Source organism: Schistocerca nitens, chromosome 6 (genome assembly GCF_023898315.1).
Source record: "Schistocerca nitens isolate TAMUIC-IGC-003100 chromosome 6, iqSchNite1.1, whole genome shotgun sequence".
Taxonomy (NCBI): domain Eukaryota; kingdom Metazoa; phylum Arthropoda; class Insecta; order Orthoptera; family Acrididae; genus Schistocerca; species Schistocerca nitens.
In genome coordinates, this window is record NC_064619.1 from 512,638,797 (window position 1) to 512,665,237 (window position 26,441).

The following is a 26,441-nucleotide window of genomic DNA, read 5'->3' on the forward strand; positions in this document are numbered from 1 at the left end:
ACATAACTACCAAAATATGCCAACAAGAGTATTTCTGCAGTGTTATCTCTGTGTCCATCTACCGACTTCTCGTCCAACCTGGAGAAGTGTTTCAGTCTAACATTAAGAATGCTGACCATGAAGTGTTCATTGTTTCAAAGCAGAGGTTCTTTGAATACTCCACCGAATACAACCATGCAGTTCGCTGCAGGGCATCTTTATCGCGACTTATCATAATTTCGTCATTCAGAAACACTCGATCATATTGATTTTTCCTGGGGAAAACCTTTATAAAGTCCTTCTGCCACGTGTGTGCCAGCCTCAGACGTGGAATTTTAGAAGTTGGTGTGTGATATAACTGTTACGAGTGCTATATCCAGTTCATCACAAGGAGGAGTACAATCAACTTCTTATTAACCTTCCACAGCTATGACTCTATTAGGGTATTCTCGTCTTAAAAATTCGTAAAACGAAGTTGTTCAGTGGAAGAACGAGACAAGACCATTTTTTAAGGTTCAATAAATATGATAATAAAGCTTTCGCTTGGTTATGTAATATGCAGTTACGGTGTACTGGTGGCCTATAGAAAGGCTGCGAAAAAAACAAGACCAATTAAAATTTTGTTTCCAATTTATGTTGAGTTTTTAGTATTTTATTCGAAATTACGCAAATCTGACGTACCTAGTTATTACACAAATGCCTTCAGTATTATCACGATACCCAATGGTTACTTGACAAAGTAGGTGAAACTGCGCGCCAACAATGTGAAGCTCCGTAATTAGCGCATTACCCACCTTTCTTTTTTTTGTGAAAAGTCTTAGTGCAAACGCTTAGGACCTTTTTTATCATTGTACACTAATTTTAAGGAATGCTAGAACGCTGTTAAAGAAGGTAATCATTACAACCCAATCCAAATGGGTGTTCGTTATGTGGGTAGATATATGAAATGAAGAACACTGGCCTCACAGCAAAATACTCGAGGTGGTGGGTGGTATTTGACGTTGTTTTAACATCTGCACCTTCTTCTGTAGTGGTAATTTCCACTGACAGCGAGATACTGCGCCCAATTTCTCAAAGGAGTCTCTATCAGACAATCGTGAAGTAAATTTTTGCTGTAGTTAGAAACGGTGATGGCGGTATTTGCTGCACGGTCTTGAGATGGAATGCGAGGGTGGTCACTTCAGACGATATCATCCAACCCCCGACAATGCTACAGAGCTGCAGGCATTACCGGATACGGCCGCAGCCTTACTATTCTCTGCCCCGAGTCCGTGTACGCCTCTGCCATGTAAAGCAGGCACTTGCTTTCACATTGCGACCTGTAAGAGATTTTAACGTCCAGTCGGGTTCATTAGAGACGGAGCACAAACTCCGATATGATCAGAATGAGGAAGGAAATCGGCCGCGTTCTTTTCTTTTCGAAACAGCCAGCCCAGCATTAGCCTCAATTATCAGGGAGAAGTTCGGAAAGTCTTCCTTGGGATGACAGAAGGAAACGGGAAATTAAATTCTAATCTTCTCTAATGTGATTCCAATGTCTTTCATCGACTTGTGCTTTGTCTAAGAAAGTGCGATTTTTCGCGTACAAGAAATTTTAGTACTTATGATAAATAACATCCACTGATTTATTTGAGGGCCGAAGCACTACCACGCTGTTTTTCATGCTGACAACAGAGTTGTCTCATGCCATTTTTTTCCCCGTGTGCATATTTGACCATTCTGCGATTCATCAACTGAAGAAAATTGTAGATTAGGGAACATTAAACGTGAGCACACACATTACAGAGTTTCAATATTGTCCTGACGTAACAATATGCGCATTGTAATTTACAGCAGCGTGAATGAGGTGAGCCATTTGAGTATCGTGTACTTGGGGAGCTTGTACGATCGTTTTAATCGTGGCTGCGACAGAACTGACAATTATTTTTAGGGTTCTCATTTACGTAGGGATTAAGAAACATCATCTTTAGTTGGGTGGTGTTCTCTCCAGTGTCCGTGATTATATTATGCAAACGACGCCCAGGCCGTGATTAATCATTAATAAGAATAGGACAACTGTATCTGCATGACAATACCACACGTTTGTTTCCCCTTTATGCATATTTCATGAGGCCTTCTCGGTAGGTAAACTTAATATGCGATATAATTTATAATTGTGGAAGCACCAGGTATTACGTCACAGTAATATAAATCCTTTTTATACGTACCTCCGTGATTGGTGTGTGGTATTTGTTTAGAATATGCACTATTCCGCTGGATAAGATTACTTCTTAATGAACACAACTGTAGAGTATGAAATAATTGTTCCTGGAGGAATGACTGATTCAGCAGTACTCGTCTAACTGGCTTTCGTGTGTGGTACGTCAGTAGTTAGTCTATAGCACCCTACAGAGGCTTGTCGTATCCGGTGTTGATACAGTTAAAAGTGTCATGTGAATTCATGGAATCGCTCAGCTGCTTCGAAATTAGATAGATACCGTACGTACAACAGCTATATAAGTAATGCTTTTACTGGGAATGTTAGAACTTAATGTCATTTGTCTCAGTGGGTATTGTGAATTATACACGTAACTGTAGCAAGATGGGCGTCAAATTGATGGCATACTCTGCTACAGCGTGCGACTCCATGTTCGCTGTTGACTTCTACTCACTATATTCGTTGTCCCCCACCCACCCCGGCCCCCTTCCCCTTCCGAACTTTGAAATTTTTGTTCTCCAAAGTTTCCCCAAGTCCATGTAAAAATCTGAACGGCTATTGTGAAAAGGTCAATGCAGATTCCGTAACGTGTCCTTATCGAGTTTTCATTCCCTTTGTAATGTAGACATCGCTGTCAACGTAACGTTAAACGCCATTTTTTTTGGGGGGGGGGGAGGGGAAGAAGACATAATCTCTGCATTGTACATAGATCTGTAGTATGTACAGGCATGCGCTGCTATATTTGTCGCTTCCATACGAAAAAAGTATTTATAATCTGCCAGAGCTGCGGACAAGTATTGGTTCCCCGTGTAGGGCAGAAAATACTCCGTTTCATCATCGCCGTACTTGCAGTGTTACGTATATTCACCGTCTGCTGTCCTTACAACAGTACTATAAGGAAACGCTTATTGCAAGTATTGTCTCGATTTCTTCGTAATTGTTCAATAATATTATTTAAAGTGAGAGTAAGAGCAGAACATAATTTTCATCAGTTCCTCTTCGTCTTCTTCCCTCTTCGTCTCCTTTTTCCCTCTTCGTCCCCTTCTTCCCTCTTCGTCCCCTTCTTCCCTCTTCGTCCCCTTCTTCCCTCTTTGTCCCCTTCTTCCCTCTTCGTCCCCTTCTTCCCTCTTCGTCCCCTTCTTCCCTCTTTGTCCCCTTCTTCCCTCTTCGTCCCCTTCTTCCCTCTTCGTCCCCTTCTTCCCTCTTCGTCCCCTTCTTCCCTCTTCGTCCCCTTCTTCCCTCTTCGTCCCCTTCTTCCCTCTTTGTCTCCTTCTTCCCTCTTTGTCTCCTTCTTCCCTCTTCGTCACCTTCTTCCCTCTTCGTCACCTTCTTCCCTCTTCGTCACCTTCTTCCCTCTTCGTCTCCTTCTTCCCTCTTCGTCTCCTTCTTCCCTCTTCGTCTCCTTCTTCCCTCTTCGTCTCCTTCTTCCCTCTTCGTCTCCTTCTTCCCTCTTCGTCTCCTTCTTCCCTCTTCGTCTCCTTCTTCCCTCTTCGTCTCCTTCTTCCCTCTTCGTCTCCTTCTTCCCTCTTCGTCTCCTTCTTCCCTCTTCGTCTCCTTCTTCCCTCTTCGTCTCCTTCTTCCCTCTTCGTCTCCTTCTTCCCTCTTCGTCTCCTTCGTCCCTCTTCGTCTCCTTCGTCCCTCTTCGTCTCCTTCGTCCCTCTTCGTCTCCTTCGTCCCTCTTCGTCTCCTTCGTCCCTCTTCGTCTCCTTCGTCCCTCTTCGTCTCCTTCGTCCCTCTTCGTCTCCTTCGTCCCTCTTCGTCTCCTGCGTCCCTCTTCGTCTCCTGCGTCCCTCTTCGTCTCCTGCGTCCCTCTTCGTCTCCTGCGTCCCTCTTCGTCTCCTGCGTCCCTCTTCGTCTCCTGCGTCCCTCTTCGTCTCCTGCGTCCCTCTTCGTCTCCTGCGTCCCTCTTCGTCTCCTGCGTCCCTCTTCGTCTCCTGCGTCCCTCTTCGTCTCCTGCGTCCCTCTTCGTCTCCTGCGTCCCTCTTCGTCTCCTGCGTCCCACTTCGTCTCCTGCGTCCCTCTTCGTCTCCTGCGTCCCTCTTCGTCTCCTGCGTCCCTCTTCGTCTCCTGCGTCCCTCTTCGTCTCCTGCGTCCCTCTTCGTCTCCTGCGTCCCTCTTCGTCTCCTGCGTCCCTCTTCGTCTCCTGCGTCCCTCTTCGTCTCCTGCGTCCCTCTTCGTCTCCTGCGTCCCTCTTCGTCTCCTGCGTCCCTCTTCGTCTCCTGCGTCCCTCTTCGTCTCCTGCGTCCCTCTTCGTCTCCTGCGTCCCTCTTCGTCTCCTGCGTCCCTCTTCGTCTCCTGCGTCCCTCTTCGTCTCCTGCGTCCCTCTTCGTCTCCTGCGTCCCTCTTCGTCTCCTGCGTCCCTCTTCGTCTCCTGCGTCCCTCTTCGTCTCCTGCGTCCCTCTTCGTCTCCTGCGTCCCTCTTCGTCTCCTGCGTCCCTCTTCGTCTCCTGCGTCCCTCTTCGTCTCCTGCGTCCCTCTTCGTCTCCTGCGTCCCTCTTCGTCTCCTGCGTCCCTCTTCGTCTCCTGCGTCCCTCTTCGTCTCCTGCGTCCCTCTTCGTCTCCTGCGTCCCTCTTCGTCTCCTGCGTCCCTCTTCGTCTCCTGCGTCCCTCTTCGTCTCCTCCGTCCCTCTTCGTCTCCTCCGTCCCTCTTAGTCTCCTCCTCCTCCTCCTCCTCCTCCTCCTCCTCCTCCTCCACCTTCTTCTTCCCTCTTCATCTTCTTTTTTCTCTCCTCCTTCTCTCTTCTTGTTGCTTCTTCTTTTTCTTCTTCTAGACCATTAAAGTACTTGAACATTGTCATGTAGGCGATGAAAAGTATGAGTGTTCAGTCAGACAAAAAGTGTCTAATGTTATCAGTTGGGTACGCCACTGTCACATATTTGTCGACAGCCAAACGTATTTCTCCACAGTTCAGGCATGAAGCAGTATTCGTTTATGCGGTCTAAAATTAGAATGGCAGAATTTTGTATGAGTTTTGAATCGTTAGACATTAGGTTATCACTACTTTTTTCATTAGGCTTACGTGTATTAGACCTTAATTACACGTTACATTTCACCAGAGATCAGTAATAAATGAAGCATACCATCAGCAAAAATATGTATCCTGAAACTATATGTCTGTGCTAAAATGTCGCATAAGAAAAGCATGCGATGCGGTAAAAATGTTCGCACACGTCAACTTTGACACTTACTGCTCTAGTGGGCCTACTTTCAGCCTTGGAAGAGGGGCTTTTACGCTGAGTAATATATGTTAATTAACCTTTCGTATTATTATTTGCAGCATTTTTTTTTATTACTTATTGAATATCACATTCAAACTGTAGCGTTACTGGAGAAGTGCACATCTTTGGCAGTCGATCAATATACTTGTTGTTATATCGTGTCCGTTTTCAGCACTTGTGGCTGAACGAGAATGCAAGACGTGTACTAATGCTCCCTTCTGTTGCAGTCAAACAACGACGAGGACGCGAGCGACCCGGAAGAGGAGGGCCCCCTGGGCTCGGCCGACCCGGGGGGAGCCATGCTGCACCTGAACAACGGCGCGGGCGGCGGCGGCGGCGGGGGCGGCGGCGGCGGCGGCGCCGGCGGCCGGCCCTTCTCGGCGTCGCCGCACGACCCGGGCGCCGGCCCCAGCGGCTCGGCGGGGCCCGTGGCCTCCGTGGCCGGCACCGTGTGGGCGCGCGCGCTCGCCCTGCCCGACCGCCAGCCGGCGCTGCAGTCGGAAATAGCGCAGGTCAGCAGCCCGCCCGTCACCCAGTCTTTCGCACCTATCAGGCACTTCGTCGACCACTTCTGGGATGAGCGACCGCCTAGCACTCAGGTAGGACCGGGCTCTCATCGAGAGCCGATGCGTAATTTGGTCTTCTTTACTTATCACCGCGCAGGTTAGTCTGCAAAGTGATAGTCCCCATTTTCACACTCCCTCTCCCTGTACCTCGTCTACGAACTCTTCATTTTCACCGCCTATAACACCCGCCCCCTATGCCACCCGCCTCCCTATAACACCCGCCCCCTATACCACCCGCCTCCCTATAACACCCGCCCCCTCATTACACAACCGTCACCCCCCCCCCCAATTACACACCTACCGCCCCACCCCCCATTTACACACCCACCTACAAGTATCAGGCCCATCACCCCCTCCAGCTACACACCCACCCACCAGTTACACGCCCACCCACCAGTTACACGCCCATCCCCCCCCCCCCCAAAGCTACACACCTGCACCTGTCCACTCAGTTACATACTTTGCTCCCAGTTACATGCTCGGGTCCCCAGCTTCATCCACCCCTCCCCAGTTATATAACTGTCCCCATTTATGTAATTGCCACCAGTTACATAACCACCCCCAGTCACTAAATTTTACATCTCTGCCCCATTTTACATCTCTGCCCCATTTTACATCTCTGCCCCATTTTACATCTCTGTCCCATTTTACATTTCGTGCTTCATCTATTTCATTTTCAGTAACAAGCTTCTCGCCCTCAATACACTCTCTGCTCTAACTCTATACTGTACACACTTTTCAACTCTTCTGTTTTCGTTACTGTCCCTTTCTTTGGTTTTACAACTGGTGTGGTTTCTTTGACACAGCTGTTGAGTTTCCACCCTCGTAGAACTGAATGAATGTCTTGAGTCCGACGTCGAAAGTGCCCCACCAGTCATCTCTTCCCTTATTCTTCTTCCACTATCCCACTATCCACTCTGAATCCCCATGGTCCTCTGATGCTTCCCACAACCCTCACAGTATTTTTATGCCTTTCCTCCTCGTTCTCCTCTCTGCCTATCACCTACCTTATCCCCCTATTCCCTCACTACGTTATTGTTGAGTACTTCTGTCGATGACCTGCAATCACTGTACCCTATATGACCACCGGTGTTCTCTCCTCTACCTGCTCTCCTCTCCTCTTCTCTTGTCGTACTCTTTCCCCATCGCAAAATACGCTCTACGCCATAGACACTAAAGAAACTGTGCAGTGGTCGACCAGTCATTCTATGGGCATATATCGCTTACGTCGATCGCCACTATTTGCGCCGTAAATCTGCACATAGAACTTATTTCCAGCGTCCCATGCCACTGCGGCAACCAGAATTGTGGTGCAGCAACTAGTTTATGTCACTGTTTTATATTAGCTATGTGCAAATGCCCGGCAATGAAAATTCAATATACGTTCCTCGTGCAGAATCGTCATGGCGCCATGTAACTAACAACATCTACAAATGTCAAATTGATTTTCTTTCAGCAAGTCGCTTTCAGGAGACTAGTAGGAACAAACTACTGTAGTCGGCATAAACTTATCAGCATTATAGATGTCTCATCTTTTCATCTCTTTGTAAGCCTAAAAATGTTGCCTGTGTACGTTTAAGATCACGGAAATCTCCCACCACACTTGTAGCAGTAATGGGTCATTCAGTGCTCCCATAATCACTGTAAGACAGTCGTTAATCGTTTATCCTGCTGTTTCATCGTCACTGTACGTCAACTGTAAACATCTTAACAATCATATACAGGGCTGGAGAATTCGTTAGGGCAATAAATATCTCAAGATGGTCACATCTGAAGAACAATTAATACAGCAAGTAATACGCCACATGAGACTGTTTCCTGTACATCGCTTCATAACAGTCGCTGTGTCCCCCTAGGGCGATGCTCCGTTTGATCACAAACTTTCCGTCATATAAAATAGCTGTCCAAATATTTTCCTTGTTATTTTGCAGAGGCTGTCAAAAGTGTTGCTGGGAGGACTATACGTGAAATGACGGAGTGTTACCGCCAGGCAATATAATGAAATGTTGAAGATTTCAGTGCAAAGGGCGCAGTGAATTGTGTTGTCGAGCACCAAACGTGAAATTAGGAGCAGCACCAAACATTACAGACAGTAAATTTTCACTTTGATATGGTGATTCACGATGTCATTATCTTTATAATTCGTACTGTTGTCTAAGAGCACAAAATATTTTTATTAGGCTTACACTCTCATTTACAACAATTTTGGCTGTTACACTCTTTAAACAATTCGCTTGTAAATTTATTGTTCTATTCCGTAGCAGTAGGACTTGACACAGAAATGTGGAATACAATTGTAAGAAGAACTGTTCATACAGTGATATCACACGGAGCGGACAAATTCCTGTCCATAATGGAGCAAACTCAGTTAAAAATGGAGTTTGTCGCGTAACATGGTAGCTCCTTCTCATCGTTGCTCATTTACTGCGCTGGTGCTGAAACAATAGCAGTTCCAATTTTGTATTTGTCTTCAATTAGACTGAAAATGCTCATTTCGAGAAGATTCAGAGATGCTTTGTTAACAGTTTTATTGTGCTTGATAAAACAAAATATATGTAAGCAGCGTATTTATACCAAAAACATGAAAGAAAATGAAGTGATAAATTGTATGCCAAGTGCTCCACTTCAACCACAAATCGCTGTCTGAAGCGTTCAACTTTTAATAAGTTGCTGGTAAGCATTTTGTTACAGACTGTAAAGAACCAATGGTATCCCTTAAACACTGTTAGTTCTTTTTACTCCTTCCAGAACCACTAAATCATTTCCTTCCGGTTCCCTAGGTCTTCTTATAAGACATTTCCTCGTTATCTGGTCACTATTCTCACTGTTCATGGTTCCATTGTTGTAAATGAGCTCTAGTATATTGGCAGGAGCGTATTTATTTATCAGTTTTTCCTTCCTTCCTTCCTTCCTTCCTTCATTCCTTCCTACCTATCTCAGTTCGTTAACCGCTTCAGCTCCTAAAACCTCCTGATCAAATCACCCATGCCCATTCTGTCCACACAGTTGCTAATTTTGTTCTAATTATATCTCACGCTGTGTTCTAGTACGGCCCTTTGACCTTCGTACAATCTGTCATATCCTGTTTTTCGTTCAGAAGCTACCTAGTGCTATCGCCTCCGCACATACCTCACTCTTGCCTGTAGTGTTTGGCTTTTTTGTTTTTTGACACAGTTCGCTTTCTTCTGTATTTTGCTTTTATTAATGTCTCTTTCTTCCTCTTGTTAATCCTGTCTTTAGTCATTTTTTGCTCGTGGGTTCACAGCCGCTGTAAATCACTCAATGAAAATTAATCTCTACACACTTTTTTATATTATTCTGAAGTGAACACCTCATTTCATTATGTAGCAATAATCTACTTTTGTCCCATTGAGCATTATCATTCTAAAGCACAAAAGTTATGAGAAGCAAGTCATCTTCCATACATTGGTTTGGGAGGGAAAAGTAAAATCCGATGGCGTCCATAAGTAGATTTGCACAACCACCACTGTCCATCGTCTCAGTCAACAGATGAGGTCGGCCTGTACGCTCTTGTGTTGTACATGCCCATTCACAGTTCCACTTCACTATCACATCGCAACTGTAGATTTAGGGATGTTTAGGAGTGTGGAAATTCCGCGTAAAGACACAAGTGACACTAAATCACCTGACCACGTTCGAAATCCGTGAGTTCCGTGGAGCGCCCCATTCTGCTCTCTCAAGATGTCCAATGACACGATATGGAGTACCCGGCAGTAGGTGGCAGCACGATGCACGTAATATGAAAAACATCTGTTTTGGGGTGTCCGGATACTTTTGATCACGTAATATGTGTAATAGGAAAGGCATGTTTCTCAGTGTTGGGTTGCTAAGTTCTTTGACATGCACCCCATTTGATTATAGGGCGTGTGATTTCACTTCCATAGTTACGTTAGCGTATTTTAAGGTGGTTTTATTTCTGTGCCAGCACATAAACCAATATAAGGGCTGCATTTTTTTCCATTTTGTTGATGGACTTCACTTTCTGCGCGACCTCTAGTGTCTTTATCACCAACGTTTAGTTTCAGGGTTACCAACATTTACAACACCCAAATACACGACACCAGTGATAACGCCGATCAACTGTTACTTTATTAAGGGGAGGACATTCGCTATGTTGTAATCAGAAAGATTGTGGTGATCAGTTTAGCGTAAAATACTGCATTAAAGACTCTAGATGTAAATATTACACAGTTGTTTACAGACTTGAAAACACAAAATATTACGCGTTGAGCACTGAGAGTAATTTTTGACAAAACTGTATTTACATATTTACTCTGCTTTACTCCACAGTTGCTTGTCGTTCTTAACAATTTCAAAAATTTCACCGACAAATGTAGCTACAAGTTACAGATCGCACATTTCACGTGAATGAGTTCTTATCTACGCGTACAAACCATGGATATTTCTTTTGTCGTCTTTCTAGACTAACACACAGCTGTTTAAGTCGTCAGGGAGGTGAAGTTGTCATGCCATTGGCTCCTGTAGAGCGCGCAGGTAAGAGGTCAATTTGTCCGGTATGTGCGCACCGTGATGCGGGAGATCACTCTTCAAACTTAATTTATGTCCAAACGTTACATTTCGAGACATGGTTTCCTTACCAAAACTTTATGTACTAAGTCCTCTCCATAACGCCAAGCAGCATATATAATAAATTATGAAATATCATGTACAAGTCTGACGTTGATGTAATTTCCACAAACGAGATCACGAATAGCTTAAATTAGAGGAAAAATATTAAACACTGGAATTTAGCGTCCCGTATAGGATACATATGGGATAATTACAGACCTCAGCTGTAAACAGATTTAAAGAAAAGTCAACGAGAAACAGCGTTAGCGCACGTAAAACATAGATATAACGTGACTTATTCGTATAAAGTTGGTACTTTAACATTAAACCGAGAAATGGCAGATCCATCTCTAATTTCAGATTCTCACTAATGGCAACTTTGTCAGGATGTGTACTTATAAACACAGGTAAGTGGCAAAAATGTGGTTGCCTCTTGTCGTAACACGTGTGGTGTATGTGCCAGGAAAACGCTTTTTGGAGATGATTCGAAGAAATCCGAGGGTGATACGGGTAACTACGACTCAGAAAATGATCCTGAATATGTGCCTGCATGCAAATATGCTTAAAAATGTGAATAATTATTTAAGCAAGCAAACAATGTTAAATTATGTCTCCTACTATAATTTACGTGCAAGTGTGATAATACAAACGTTATCCTTGGTATTTTTTATGTGCTGCAATAAGGCGACAACAAAATTTATTTTATATTGTACTGAATCATACGTTAATTTTTATACCTTATTATTGAATAAATTGATAAGTACCATAAACTGAAGCAATTCAGACCTTGGTCATGAAAGTAATTAGAGTACGAAAATCGTAACAGCACTCTCTACAAAATAAGGAAAAAACTGGGATAAAATCATATAGATTTTATAACATCTATCACGAAGTCGCAAAATTTAGTACTCGAATACTTTCATGTTTTTAGTTTTTCTGATTTTATATTATATTTCATATTTGATGTACATTTATCTGTAACCTATTGGGTTGCTTTGTTTTTATGGCATCATTGGTTTTATTATATTTCTTAATCATAGTTTCTTCCAATTTTCAAAAGTTTTGTACTTCCATCCTAGGCGCTATCACGTATATTAGTCAAGTTGCTATCCGATCACTTATTATCTATGGCTGCTTCTTCTTATAGTCATACACCATAGTGAGTTTAAGTTTTACTGACACTAGCGATTTCTGTTGGTGTACCGCCGTACTAGCAAGGGGAATATGGTTTTTCTCTTCACTCGAGTTTTAATATTGCCATATGTTAAATCGTTTAGATTCCAAATGTCCACGTCATTCGACGCACTTGTGGCTCTACGCTGCGCTTCACCAGGCTGTTCTGACTAATTTAACGTACTTCCAGTTACTTCATTTGTCTGTGTTCCTTCCTCCCCTTTGCGCCTGCCTTCATATCCCCGGTTTTTATCCTTTTAAGTTTATACAGTTAGTTTCGTCGCAGCCTATTTTGTTCGACGGTCCTTCCTCACGCTGCTGTCACACTGGCGCTGGTATCGGTGGGTTTCGCCGACGACCAACGTCGGCCGAAGGCGTCTGACCTTTTCAAACCAGTTCGTCACTACTTGTGGGATCACAATATAACCGATGTCGCCGCCCGCACGTACAGAATTTGGATGACAATCGGTGAAATTCAGATTAGTTTGTTTTGTTCCGTCATATTGGCAGACACGACATGAAACGCGGACTGAGAAACTGATACGCTTTGTCGATGGAGAAGTTTGGGGCAATCTGAGGATGAAAAATATACATATTTCGGAAATTACCGTGTTTATTGGAGACCACAAGTACGCAAATGTTTTAGGCGTAAATAATAACCTCAAAAAATAATTTGTTCAAGTGCGAATGATTGTGTAGCTTATAAAGTTACTATGTCGTAGCGATTCTTTTTGGGTGGTGGGTGGTAAGTGGACTATAGCTGTTTACAAATTATTATTGCTGCTTACTGGCGTTTTTATGCCGTTAGGGTGGTGATTAAATTAAATAAAGTTGTTTGCAAATGTGCTGTATATGTTTACAATTTTCAGTGCTTTGGGTGGTCAGAGTGTCTTTTTGTAAATTTTGTCTGGCTTTCCACAAAGTCTGCTGAATGGCAGTCGTTGAAGGTTAGTTAACGTATGTCTTCACAACTTCAAGATCACTACGAAATATCTCGAGTACGTAACACACGTTTCTCCCTTCATCTAAAATATTCGTAAAACTTGCCTGGTATTTCCAATAACTCGGGTAGAGTTTTCGGTACCCTACACGTTCTATTCTGGACAGATATACACTATGTGATCAAAAGTATCCGGACAGCTGGCTGAAAATGACTTAAAAGTTCGTGGCGCCCTGCATCCATTATGCACCTTTAGCCTTGATAGCTTCCACTCTCGCAGGCATACATTCCATCAGCTGCTGGAAGGTTTCTTGGAGAATGCCAGCCCATTCTTCACGGAGTGCTGCATTGAGGAGAGGTATCGCTGTCGGTCGGTGAGGTCTGGGACGAAGCCAATGTTCCAAAACATCCCAAAGGTGTTCTATAGGATTCAGGTCAAGACTCTGTGCAGGCCAGCCCATTACAGGGATGTTATTGTCGTGTAACCACTCCGCCACAGGCCGTGTATTATGAACAGGTGCTCGATTGTGTTAAAAGATACAGTCGCCATCCCCGAATTGCTCTTCAGTAGTGGCGAAGGTGCTTAAAACATCAATGTACGCTATGCTGTGATAGTGCCACGCAAAACAGAAAAGGGGTGCAAGCTTCCTCCACGAAAAACACGACCACACCATAACACCACCGCCTCCACTTTTTATTCTTGGCACTACACGCTGGCAGATGACATTCACCGGGCATTCGCCATGACCACACCCTGCAATCGGATCGCCACATTTTGTACCGCGATTAGTCACTCCACACAACGTTTTTCCAGTGTTCAGTCGTCCAATGTTTAACCTTGTTTACGCTCCTTATACCAAGCGAGGCGTCGTTTGGCATTTACCGGCGTGTTGTGTGGCTTATGAGCAGCCGCTCGACCACGAAATCCAACTTTTCTCACCTCCCGCGTAACTGTCATAGTACTTGCAGTGGATCCTGATGCATTATGGAATTCTTGTGTAATGGTCTGAATAGACGTCTGCCTATTACACATTGCGACTCTCTTGAACTGTCGCCGGTCTCTGTCAGCCAACGGGTGAGGTCGGCCTGTACGCTTTTGTGCTGTACGTGTCCCTCCACGTTTTCACTTCACTATCACATCGGAAACAGTGGACCTAGGGATGTTTAGGAGTGTGGAAATCTCGCGTACAGACGTATGACACAAGTGACACCCAATCACCTGACTACGTTCGAAGTCCGCGAGTTTCGTGGAGCGCCTCATTCCGCTCTCTCACGATGTCTAATGACTACTGAGGTCGCTGATTTGGAGTACCAGGCAGTAGGTGGCAGCACAATGCACCTAATAGGAAAAACGTATGTCTTTCGGGGTGTCCGGATACTTTTGATCACATAGTGTAGCTCATTTACATGCATTCGGTATTTTTTTAATAGCAAAAGCCGTATTGTAGCACTTGTCTTCAAGCACAGAGGAGTTCTATCCATCCTACCCTGGGAAGTTAAAACCTAAACTACTTATACACGGAATAGATTCCACCCTATCCTGTCCTATCCTAAGCTAACTTCCTTGACTCCACCAAAAACTGACGAAGGGGATCGGACCCGTTGTGACCAAGCTGTCAGCCTATGTTATTGGGCGACCTCTGTCGACGGCGTCTCACGACCGTTGTCGATGTCACTGTGAACGCAGCCTTAGATGGTTTGTTACCATCGTTCTGACTGTTTGCCCTACCTGCCGATGATGTGTAATGTTTTGATAGTCTTTGGCGAGAGTTAATTTGTTCTTTGTTCTTTGTAAAGGAGTTTTGCTATTTGGGGAGCAAAATAACTGATGATGGTAGAAGTAGAGAGGATATAAAATGTAGACTGGCAATGGCAAGGATAGCGTTTCTGAAGATGAGAAATTTGTTAACATCGAATATAGATTTAAGTGTCAGGAAGTCATTTCTGAAAGTATTTTTATGGAGTGTAGCCATGTATGGAAGTGAAACATGGACGATAAATAATTTACAGAAGAAGAGAATAGAAGCTTTCGAAATGTGGTGCTACAGAAGAATGCTGAGGATTAGATGGGTAGATCACATAACTAATGAGGAGGTATTGAATAGAATTGGGGAGAAGAGGAGTTTGTGGCACGACTAGAAGAAGGGATCGGTTGGTAGGACATGTTCTGAGGCATCAAGGGATCACCAATTTGGTACTGGAGGGCAGCGTGGAGGGTAAAAATCGGAGAGGGAGACAAAGAGATGAATACACTAAGCAGATTCAGAAGGATGTAGGTTGCACTAGGTACTGGGAGATGAAGAAGCTTGCACAGGGTAGAGTAGCATGGAGAGCTGCATCAAACCAGTCTCAGGACTGAAGACCACAAAACAACAACAATTTGTTCCTTACATTTTACAAACAATTTTTAAAAGTTTAGCGTAGCTTAGAACCACGCCCCTTAACTTGCAATTTTGTGTAATTACATCCTAACTATCTATTTCCTTCTAGAAAATCTGATGAAACCTTAATCAGCCGAAAAGCTAATTTGTAATAAAAAATCGCTTTGCAACTATCAGTGTCCCTTTCTATAGTTAATCTTATTTGTCACCGTCCAGGAGTTTAAAAATAAAAAGAAATTATATTAAAAAACGCCGCCGAAGAACTGCTTGTCTTCGTCAGGATCTCCGTTGCAAGTCTTAATCCTGTGCTGCCCGATCCTCTATTTTTGAGATAGGATAAGCAGAACGCGCTGAATGTAGCAGCTTCCGCCGTACTCTCGGCGTAACGCAGGTTGTCGCTTTAGCAGGAGCGCAATCCGACGCCGACGCCGCCCCCACCTCCCCCGGCGCCGGTGTCGGGGTCCGGGTCGGGGCCTGCCCCACAGGCGGTGCAGCCGTACCTGCCGCTGTCGTTCTTCCCGCCGCCCGCTAACTTCATACCGCCCATCTCGGCGCCCGCCCCCACCGCCGCCCCCGCATGCGTCTCCTCGTCGGTGGCCACCTCCTCGTCCTTCCAGAACGCCGTGGCGCCTTCCGCCGCCCCCGCCAACGCCGCAGGCGGCGCTCCTGCCACCAACAACAGTCACAACAACCCCTCGTCTGCCTCCTCGCATTCGTCAGAGTCGTCGACGAGTTCCCAGCAGACGTGGAGCTTCGAGGAGCAGTTCAAACAGGTAGGTGTCGCTTTCTTCAGAACAATGGCTGTGAAACAATGATTATTCTGGTATTCTCTGACCTACACTGCAATATTTAGGAACCTAGACTTTTTATATTTTTTACATCTTGTGCTTCAAAGGGAGACAAGTGACCTTACCTTGATCCACACGAAATGTATGCTGCTTTCATTCCATGTGATCGTTGTTTACTGGACAGGGAGAGGAAATCGGAACTTTTCCTTTCGCGAACAGTGCACTACCAATCACACTATATGAGCAAACCTCGCGAAATGATTAAATTCTCGTCAGGAGTGCCCCACGCAGAGAAAGCGAGGAAACAACATACACGCAGTGGAGAATGATAACTCCCCGCTGTGCCCTTTTTACACATGTGCTGTCAGGCTAATGCTGGAACTAGAAATCACCTTCCACACGTCCCGGTTTGGGGAACCCTCAAAAGGAGTGGAGTCCCTCCACGCTCGCACTAGCATGGAGACCATCATACAAGATCTACTGCCACCTCTGCATTGGTTAGTTATTTAGAACGTGGCTATCGCAGGATGTAAGTGTGCGATGTTGTCCGTACCTCAAACGTACGGACAAGATCGCAGACTCGCACCTCTTTTCCCACTGCCAGCCTACTGGGACATTTGCGTGAAAGCAGCAAATATTGTTCTAAAACAGACCGTTCAGTTGTCAGGAACAGGGAAAGAAAAGTACGGAAAAAGGGGGGTTGTGAGTGTGCCATTGTAAGAGGCCTATTTATTTTCTCTAAGGTCTGATCGGTCGCGAACTGGAAAACGCAGTGAAAACAAAGAAGATTTATTTGCAACATTTATATACACCTTCTAGCTCCGATTTATGGCATTTGTCGTAGAGTGGCACCAACTTTTTGATACCCTCCTCACGGAAGACGGCCGCCTGTGCTTTCCGCCGGGTTTCCTCTCTGGTCTGCATCTAGTTGTCTATGCTTACAAAATGCTGTCCTTGTAGCCAGCGTTTCATGTGAGCAAAGAGATGAAGATTAGAGGAAACAAAATCCGGCTTACATGACGCGTGATGAAACACTTCCCATCGAAAACGCTGCAGGCCCGTCTTTGTTGCAGTTGTAGCTTGCTGCCGAATATTGTCATGAGGAACGGCAATATCTGATTACGATATTCCTCTTCGCTTGTTCTGAATTGCCCTTCGTAAACTATTTTCTCGAATCACCTGATCCAGTCACCGAAAAAAATCATCGGTTGACACTAGCTTCCATTCCTGTCCGGCTGCATCATGAATGTCTGTACGTCCTCCTTCAAAGTTCCTTCACCTTTGCGGCACTTTGTGGCCACTCATGACAGTTTTATTAAGTGGACTGCATGTAAATCAGGCGGATCCCATCTTCATAGAGAAATCTAATGACAGACGCACTTTACACTTTTCGGGAAAAATCTGTTTTTCCAGGCTTCTGTACGACTCACTGTGCGCTCAGAACTGAGAAGTGCGACGTAGCGCGTTCGACGGGCGTACAAGAGACACTGCGCAACACATCTGCACAAAGTTTCATCGCTGTGCACTGTGGTTTTAATTCCGCGACCGATCGAACCTTGGCGAAAAAAGATTAGCCCACATACAATGTAGATGAAATCGGACGAAATCAGAAGTAAGTTGACGCTTGGGATTGTTTCAAACGAAATTGCTAACGTGTTACACACAAAAACTGTAGAGCGGTCACTGAACTTGTAGGGTCCATATCGACGAAACGCAACACTTGCCAGTAGCGCTGGCGTGATGAAAGTCAGGTTGCGCTGGAAATTTTGTCACATTTATAGCGCTGAAACATCAGTTTACACACAATAATAATGTTCCTGCTGTGTTTTCTTAATATAAATATTGTTGAACCAAGTCCCTGTGCAATGACCCTGGGTCAGTTTCAAATAGTAGAACTTGCAGCAAATATATAAACAAATCTACTGTATGTACCTTCCTTGGATACAATTTTATAGATTGTGAAATATCAGATGGAATTGACTACGAAATCATACCAAATAAATATATACTACTCTCCACCGTTTTACACAAATCTCTGGTCGTAACCAGTGGGAATAGTATATGGCAGATGATGAGTGATTAAAAGGATTAATCAGTTGTCTTGAGAAGAGTTGCGCCACCGCTTTAAAACAGAAGATGTCAACCCTGCACAAAAAAAACGTTAAAAAGCGTCACAGATGCAGCGTACATCTACCAATGGAAGCAACGTAGATGTACAGCACCTAGTTGTCAACAAAGCAGTGTCTTGTGGAGTGAAGCATGTGATACTTTATTATCTGATACTGTTCAATCATTGCCCATTGCATGTAATGTTAGCTCGAATACACCTTGGTGTTTATCGACATGATTCCCAGTACCCTCCCCCTCCTATCTCTTGTCTGTCTGTCTGTCTGTTTGTGAGTGTGTGAAATAACTTTCTCTAAGAGGCCGCTTTACCTAACCTCAACCGGCCTACAAATTAGTAAAATAGCTGCAATACGATTGTTAACAGAATTCCTTCGAAGTTGATCACTGTTGCCACCTGGTCTTATGCCTAAAATGAATATATAAAGTCCTATGATGTGGATAATGTTTCAGAAGGAATTGTTAGTTTCAAAGATTTTTTTTTCAGAAAAACTACAGGACACACTCAATACATTAGGAATACATTCATATCACACACTATTAAATGCCGGTAACCTGACGACTATAGTTTACATATACATTACATAAATATATATTTAAAAATGGTTGCTTGTCTTTCTTAATTTCATATTATGTAAGCGAATTAAATAGAAAAGTTGTAGTGCCTTTGATGTAAAATATAGCTAGCTGTTGGTTTCATTTGCGACTCTCTGATCCAAGAAGATGCCGGTATATTTCTTCAGATCTTCGGCACTTTGCACCATTGCTATGAAGTACGTCGTCATTGCCATCAAAATCTGAAAAAAATATTGTATTACTACAAAGTTTGCGAATTAGAAAACCTATGAAGGCTACTTAGACGCTTATATTTACAAATATCTTTTGTCGACTAGTCACTCCAATTTTCTGAATAGTGACAGATATCAGGGTAATGGGAGGCCATCTTGTAAGAACCAACAGCCGCACAATAATTTACCTGTCAACCAATTCGATGCTTAGCACGTTTAAAATACAATATCCATAAACTAGTGTCCACTTAATTGCATCATTTACCTAAAGTTCTATATCTGTAGTAGTAAGGGTGGATCGTCTTATATTGTATTGAAAATGTGCTGAACCCGAACCACATCCAGTATTTCAATGTAGCTATTGGTCCTAATAATTTGGTACTTAAAAATAAAATGTATGTCGCCAGCTAGACATGACACAAAAACCTTTGTATTGTTGTTCCGGTTTTTCAGAAGTTTTTGGTTTACGAATACGTGCTTACAAACTACGTCCTGTCCCACGCTTATTAAACCACAGTGCATTTACTTCACAAATAATCGTTCACACATTTTGTTTATCGTCGTCATCAGTCAGGTTCAAAAAATGGTTCAAATGGCTCTTAGCACTATGGGACTTAACTTCTGAGTTCATCAGTCCCCGAGAACTTAAACTACTTAAACCTAAATAACCTAAGGACATCACAAACATCCATGCCCGAGGCAGGACATCAGCCAGGCATGTGCTGATCATTATAAAGGTGTGTTAAAAGTTTATCCACCTGAACTACTTCTACTCTCACAGCGTTTGCACCGTTTCAAATTACGAAGAATGTAGTCGGTACGGTCGTTGATTTATTTGTAGTTGCTGGATGTGGAATAATGAGCGTTGTCAATCTACAATGGATAATTGTTACACTGGCACTTCTACTGTTTAAACAGTCCACATAACAAAAATTCATCCAATCCTGATTCAGATTATTTAGTAAAATAGAATGGCCACTATGAATATTTTGAGTCTGTGCTGAGAAATATGTTGAAAAGAATGCACAAATTCACCGCTTCTCTGTTATTACATCTATATACACTGATGAGCCAAAGCATTATGACCATCTGCTTAATGGCTTGTTTTTCCGTCTTTGGAACGAGATGAACCACTGATTCTGCGTATTAGGGATCCCACAATATGTTGGTAGGTTTGAGAAGGTATGTGGCATTAGATGTCTGCGCACAGGTCATGTACTTCCCATAAATAACGGGCCGTTGATTTGCGTTCGTGGTAATGACGTCCAGATCGGTTCCATAGGATTTACTGCAGGCGAATCTGGTCGCCGACATGTCAACATGAGTTCACTATAACGCTCCTCAAGCCACTGTAGCACCTGAGTGACCCAGAGACAAGGACAGTTAATCTGCTGAAAGATGACATCGCTTTCGGGGAAGACGTCAAGTATAAAGGGATGCAGGGGGTCCGCAGCTGTCAGCGTGTCTTCGATTACTACCACAGTTAGTAATGCAAGCGCAGGAGAATATCTCCCATGGTATAATACTGCTCCCGCCAGCCTGCGCCCGTGGCGCGCTGCGCGTTTCGAGCCGCCTTACACCTCTATGACGGCGTTTGTGGAGACGGTCATCGACCTAGTGTAGCAAAAATGTGATTGGCCTGAAAAACTGACACGTTTGCGTTGGTCGACGGTCGAATCCGGACAGTGCCGCGCCCTCTACAGTCATAACTGTCAATGTCGTTGTGTGAACATGTGAACACGTAGCGGCTCAACAATGTACGATGAACTGTGTGCTCCGAAACACTTATGCGTGCACCAGAATCCTACTTTACTTAGCAGACAGGCCTCCGAACCCCACGTTCTGTGAAGAGTCGTGGACGTCCAGCCATTTAGCGTCTAGTGGTAGTTTCACTGTCATCCTACCTCTTTCCATAGATACGACAGTAGCACATGAACATACGACCAGCTTCGCCGTTTTCGAGATACTCATTCACATGCTCTGCGTAATAATAATCTGCCGTTTGTCAAAGTCTCTTGTCTCAATGAATTTCCCCATTTGCGGCACATATCTTCGCTAGGGTGATCCCTCGTCCGCTCACATTCTTTTGTTACCACGTCATGTGCCCGCAAAGCCGCCAGGCGGCATCCAACGTTGCGGAGAGCACTGGTCATAACGCCTTGGCTTATCACTGTAGAGTTTACATATTCCGATGCCAGGTTATGACAACAGATTCGTATAAGAAGTCTAAACATATGTGCGATCACTTATGTATTTATATAACGGAACTGCTATGCAATGGAACTACGAAAAATCTTACTGAAATTCAGAAAAGACAGGAGGCTATTCATCACCAATTTAGCATGGGGTTGCGTGGTAGGAACGACAATTCACATGTGTCTATTGACTCATTCTTTTATTTCATTTGGTATGTTTTCCGTTGACTTTCGTCCTCCAACTTTCACAAGCAGAAATATTTGTGCCTACATGTTAATACTGTACAAACTAAGTTTAAAAGTGGACTGAATGGACTGATAGAGAAAATACAAGCTGCAGTAGGTTAACGTATTGACGACAGTCTAACGTAAACATTATTGAAATGTCATAGAGACAACTGTGCAGATATCCGGGTAAATGTAACATCAATGCTTAGTTCTGTCCCAACAATGTTCTCTTTGTTCAGATACCCTCTATGAACTATGACAAACTGCACTATGTGGCCAACAGAAATTATTTTACAATCGAATAGAGGTATTTTGGTCTTTTTGTCTTTTATGATATTTATTGAACTTATCTGGCGCAACTGCGTAAGCTGTGTGAGGGAGGCATAGCCTCTGTGCCAGCTCGTACTGAACAACCCGTTTCTGTCGTAGATTTCTTGGGGCAGTCTTCTGCTAATTTACTCTACTGTGCCAGCAGTAGGCATCAAGAAAATACAAAATAATACCGGAAGATGTTTCAAAAAGGAGCTTTCTACAAGGTCGAACTTACCGACACAAGCATGCCTCGGTTGACAACGCAGAAGCCAGATGCAGACACGTGGACCGGATTGGCGCTTAGCTGTGCCATGAACATCACCACCTGTAACACAACAAGTTCATTTTGTGCATCGAGTACTATAAAAACGTACTAAGCATGATGAGATGAGAAAGTAAAACTGGAGACACTTTCTTCCTGTGCTTAACTTGTTTCATGCAATTAACTACATCTTCAGACTGCTACGCTCACGTCTGTTTTGCAGTGCATACTGTTAAATGAATAAAGAAATTCTGCTAATTGTAAGTAAAATAACGCACTACTGGTGAAGCAAACAGGACGTCAGAAGCCCAGTATCAAGGACAAAGAAAGCATTCCTCCGCGAAAAGCATTTTATTGTTGTCTCAAACAGAGGCTTTAACTTGAAAGACATTTCTGGAAATATACGTCGGACACACAGTATTACATGGTAGTGAATCGTGGCCTATGGTAAAACCAGAAGAGAAGCTTTCGACATATGTTGTAGTAGGATGTTGAAGATTTGGTGGACCGATAAGACAAGAAATGTGGGTGTTCTTTTGAGAATCGACTGCGAAAGGGATCTGTGGATGATAGAATCTGTGTTACGACTTCAAGGAACCGAAAAGTGTTAAAAAGTGTCGTGAAATATATACAACAAAGGCTTAAGGACGTTGAATGTGTGTGGTTCTCCGAGATAGAGAGATTGGTATGGAAGATGAAGTCCTGGCTAGTCGCATCAGTCCAGTAAGAAGACAGATGACCAAATGGGTAGTGTCAGTGGTTTGTCGGCCGTCGCTACACTCTTCGAAAAAATATTATTCACCTTAGCATCACTTTCGCCAGTAAATTATTTAAATTCTACAGTAAAACAGTTCCCGGTATGTGGCCGCATCATCAGGTTGTTTTACTACATAGACAAACGTTTTTGCCACTGTTGCAAATGACCTTCATCAGAGTGGTGTATTTACTAACATTTACCAAAGTTTCTATCGGCTTGAAACGAGATGCCGAAACTCTGGTTACGTGACAACATGAAGGTGCGGTCTCAGTATCCAGAAATGTTTTATTGAAGATGGCAAAGGCCACAGAAGCATACGCTCGTGTAGTGATTTCAGTCGACAAGAAGCCTGGTCTATACGTAAAAGGGCAAGTAAGGGCAGTTACTGGTACATGCGACTTAAATGCATTCGAGATCTGGACTATTTAGTCGGTCTCTGATTGCACGAACTTTCAAGAAGACTTAAAGTAGTTCTCAAAGCAGTTTTCCGGCGACTCCTGTGTCATCCTGTGCCTACGACTTTGACGTCAGAATGAAGGAGCCTTTGATTAGCGCACCGTTATCTCGGCCATTAACGCCTGCTTTCGAAATCCTAGCCACCAGTTCTTCAAATTTAGCTCATGAACAAGAATAGTTCCTGTTCCAGTCCTACAAAGTAAACATCCATGACGATAGAAAGTAATTGGAATACTTTTGGTTGACGAAATTAAAGGCACAGAATACGGATGGAGTCAAACAACGTACAGAGGAAATAATATACGATATTGATACTTCAGGCTCGAGTATATTGAAGAAGGTCATAGAAGAACTAAATAAATCTCGTAATAGAGAGTTTTGGGTCAAAACTAGTGTGTTTGGAACAAGACAGTACACGAAAGTGACAGGATACATATCTTGTTTTCACCCAAGATAGAGATTAAGTACGTAGCTCAATTGTGGTTTGCCACCTCATTAAGGAAATGGGCGCACATGTTTAAAAGTGTAGTGTACTGAAATTTTTGCGTGAAAATCTGTAGATGTGGAGGAAGAATAAGTCACTGCATAGAGGAGACTACCAATACCGGTTGCTGAACCCAATGCTCCCGTGTGGCAGGAGATTCTCTGGCCGCACTGTTTCGAAGGTTATCAAATCAAACATAAAATAAGTGACTTTATTAAATTCCCCACAGTCCTGAAATTTCATGGGATTATGGTGGCGGCTGGTGGAGATGCGCAGTAACGTAAATGTGTAGAACACGACAACGTAGACAACAGCATCAGTCCCACGTTTCTGTCCCGTGTTTATTCAACGGCACGTTTTTCGTAGTAATGTGCCTATTATCTTGCACTGTAGCGCTCTCTGTAGGTACAAAGCAAGCACACTCATTTTACGTCAAAAAGCACTTTATACGAAGTTATGGAGAGAACATTTAGAATGTGTGGTGTGGGACAGGCCTCTACGGCATAATTTTCTCTTTCTACACAGAATACGACGCGCACCTGATGTGTTGTGCAGACACGGCTTTAGAGTGGTGCAATGTATTATGAAACGTGTAAACAGCACACTGACCAACAACTTGGTTCAGACGAAACTCTATTTTTAATACCGAATACTTGTTTACCTGTTTCTGAGACTCCACATCCAACTGGCTGAGACGTATACGTTTCAAGTTATCAACAATTTCTTGTGCCTGAAAGACAGAAATAAAACTATTTGAATGAATGCTGCTGAAGTAAGAAAAGTTTTGAACATCAACTATAGATAATTTCCAGCTTGACGTGAAAATTACACTCAGCGCCAAAAAAATGTTATGCACCTAGAAGGTGAAGTTAAATGAAACTTCTCTCAGTTTCATCTTCTATCAAACACACTTGTACCAAATAATTATAGAAACACTTGTTAGCAATCTAATGTAATAAGCATTCAGTCCTAAACAGATTCAGCAACCGAACAAATTTGCTATTTCAGAACATTGGCTTGGTACAGGTCATTCTATGGTATATGATAATACAAGAGATACTGGCGTGCAATTCCAGCAGGTGGGTTTAGTGTTCAAAGAGAGAAAAAAATGGCTCTGAGCACTATGGGACTTAACATCTGTGGTCATCAGTCCCCTAGAACTTAGAACTACTTAAACCTAACGAACCTAAGGACATCACACACATCCATGCCCGAGGCAGGATTCGAACCCGCGACCGTAGCAGTCTCAAAGAGAGACGTCGAAAGTAGATTAGTAAGTGACCTTACAAACAGAGACTGAGATTCACTACGTGATCAAAAGTATCCGGACACCTGGCTGTCAAAAGTATCCGGACACCTGGCTGAAAATGGCATAAAGTTCGTGGCGCCCTCCATCGGAAATGCTAGAATTCAATATGGTGTTGCCCCACCCCTAGCCTCGATTGACAGCTTCCACTCTCACAGGCACACGTTCAATCAGGTGCTGGAAGGTTTCTTGGGGAATGGCAGCTCATTCTTCACGGAATGCTCAACTGAGGAGAGGTATCGTTGTCGGTCGGTGAGGGCTAGCACGAAATCGGTTTTTCCAAAACATCCCAAAGGTGTTCTGTAGGATTCAGGTCAGGACTCTGAGCAGGCCAGCCCATTACGGGGATATTATTGTCGTGTAACCACTCCGTCACAGGCCGTGCATTATGAACAGGTGATCGGTCGTATTGTAAGGTGCAATCACCATCCCCGAATTGCTTTTCAAAAGTGGGAAGCAAGAAGTTGCTTAAAACATCAATGTAGGTCTGTGCTGTGATAGTGCCACGCAAAACAACAAGGGGTGCAAGCCCTCTCCACGAAAAACACAACCACACCATAACACCACCGTCTCTGAATTTTACTGTTGGCACTACATACGCTGGGAGATGGCGTTCACCGGGCATTCGCCATACCCACACCCTGACATCGGATCGCCACATCGTGTACCGTGATTAGTCACTCCACACAACGTGTTTCCACTGTTCAGTCATCCAATGTTTACCCCTCCTTACATCAAGCGAGGCGTCGTTTGGCATTTACCAGCATGATGTGTGGCTTATGAGCAGCCGCTCGACAGTGAAATCCAAGTTTTCTCACCTCCCGCCTAACTGTCATAGTACTTTCATTTGATTCTGATGCAGTTTGGAATTCCTGTGTGATGGTCTGGATAGCTATCTGCCTATTACACATTACCACCCTCTTCAACTGCTGACGGTCTATCAGTCAACAGACGAGGTGGGCCTGTACGCCTTTGGGCTGTACGTGTCCCTTCACGTTTCCACGTCATCGTCACATCGGAAACAGTGAGCTAGGGATGTTTAGGAGTGTGGAAATCTCGCGTACAGACGTATGACATAAGTGACACTCAATCACCTGACCACGTTCGAAGTCCGTCAGTTCCGCGGAGTGCCCCATTCTGCTCTCTCACGATGTCTAATGAGGTCGCTGAAATGGAATACCTGGCAGTAGATGGCCATACAATGCACCTAATATGAAAAAAGTATGTTTTTGGATGTGTTCGGACACTTTTGATCTCCTAGTGTATTTTACTTAATTCTACTTGAAATCCTGCTCCCTCCCAGGTCAAACAACAAAGGATCAGAGTTAATGCTTCTTGCTCACCCGATGTTAATTAATATTTGCCACCGACAACTTCTGACTTTTGGTTGTGTGTGTGTGTGTGTGTGCGTGTGTGTGTGTGTGTGTGTGTGTGTGCGTGTGTGTGTGTGCGTGTGCGTGTGCGTGTGCTTGTGCGTGTGCGTGTTTTTCTCGATACCCCGTATTAAGGTCCCTGGCCGGCGTGGCCCCGCCTGCTGGGTGTTTAAGATTTCCTTGGACAGCGCTAAACTGTTGCATTGATGCTTTGAAAATGACGGTATATGCATCTGCCGGCTGTTACAGACGTCACCCGGCTGCACTGCTTGTGAGGTTTGAACATTTTGTACACTGGGAGAAGCTCAAATTCCACATTCCCA

The 26,441-nt window shown here is 44.0% G+C and overlaps 1 protein-coding gene across 1 annotated transcript in view; it reads left to right on the top strand.

Annotated features, from left to right (window-relative positions):
* The first annotated feature begins 7,721 nt into the window (after nt 1-7,721).
* The window catches only part of LOC126263435 (protein dead ringer-like), a 530,207-nt gene continuing 511,487 nt past the window's right edge, over nt 7,722-26,441 (top strand). Inside the window, exons 1-2 of the mRNA XM_049960527.1 lie at nt 7,722-7,754; nt 15,453-15,818. Of these exons, the coding sequence (XP_049816484.1) occupies nt 7,722-7,754; nt 15,453-15,818 (399 nt within the window). The remainder of the gene's footprint in view (nt 7,755-15,452; nt 15,819-26,441) is intronic.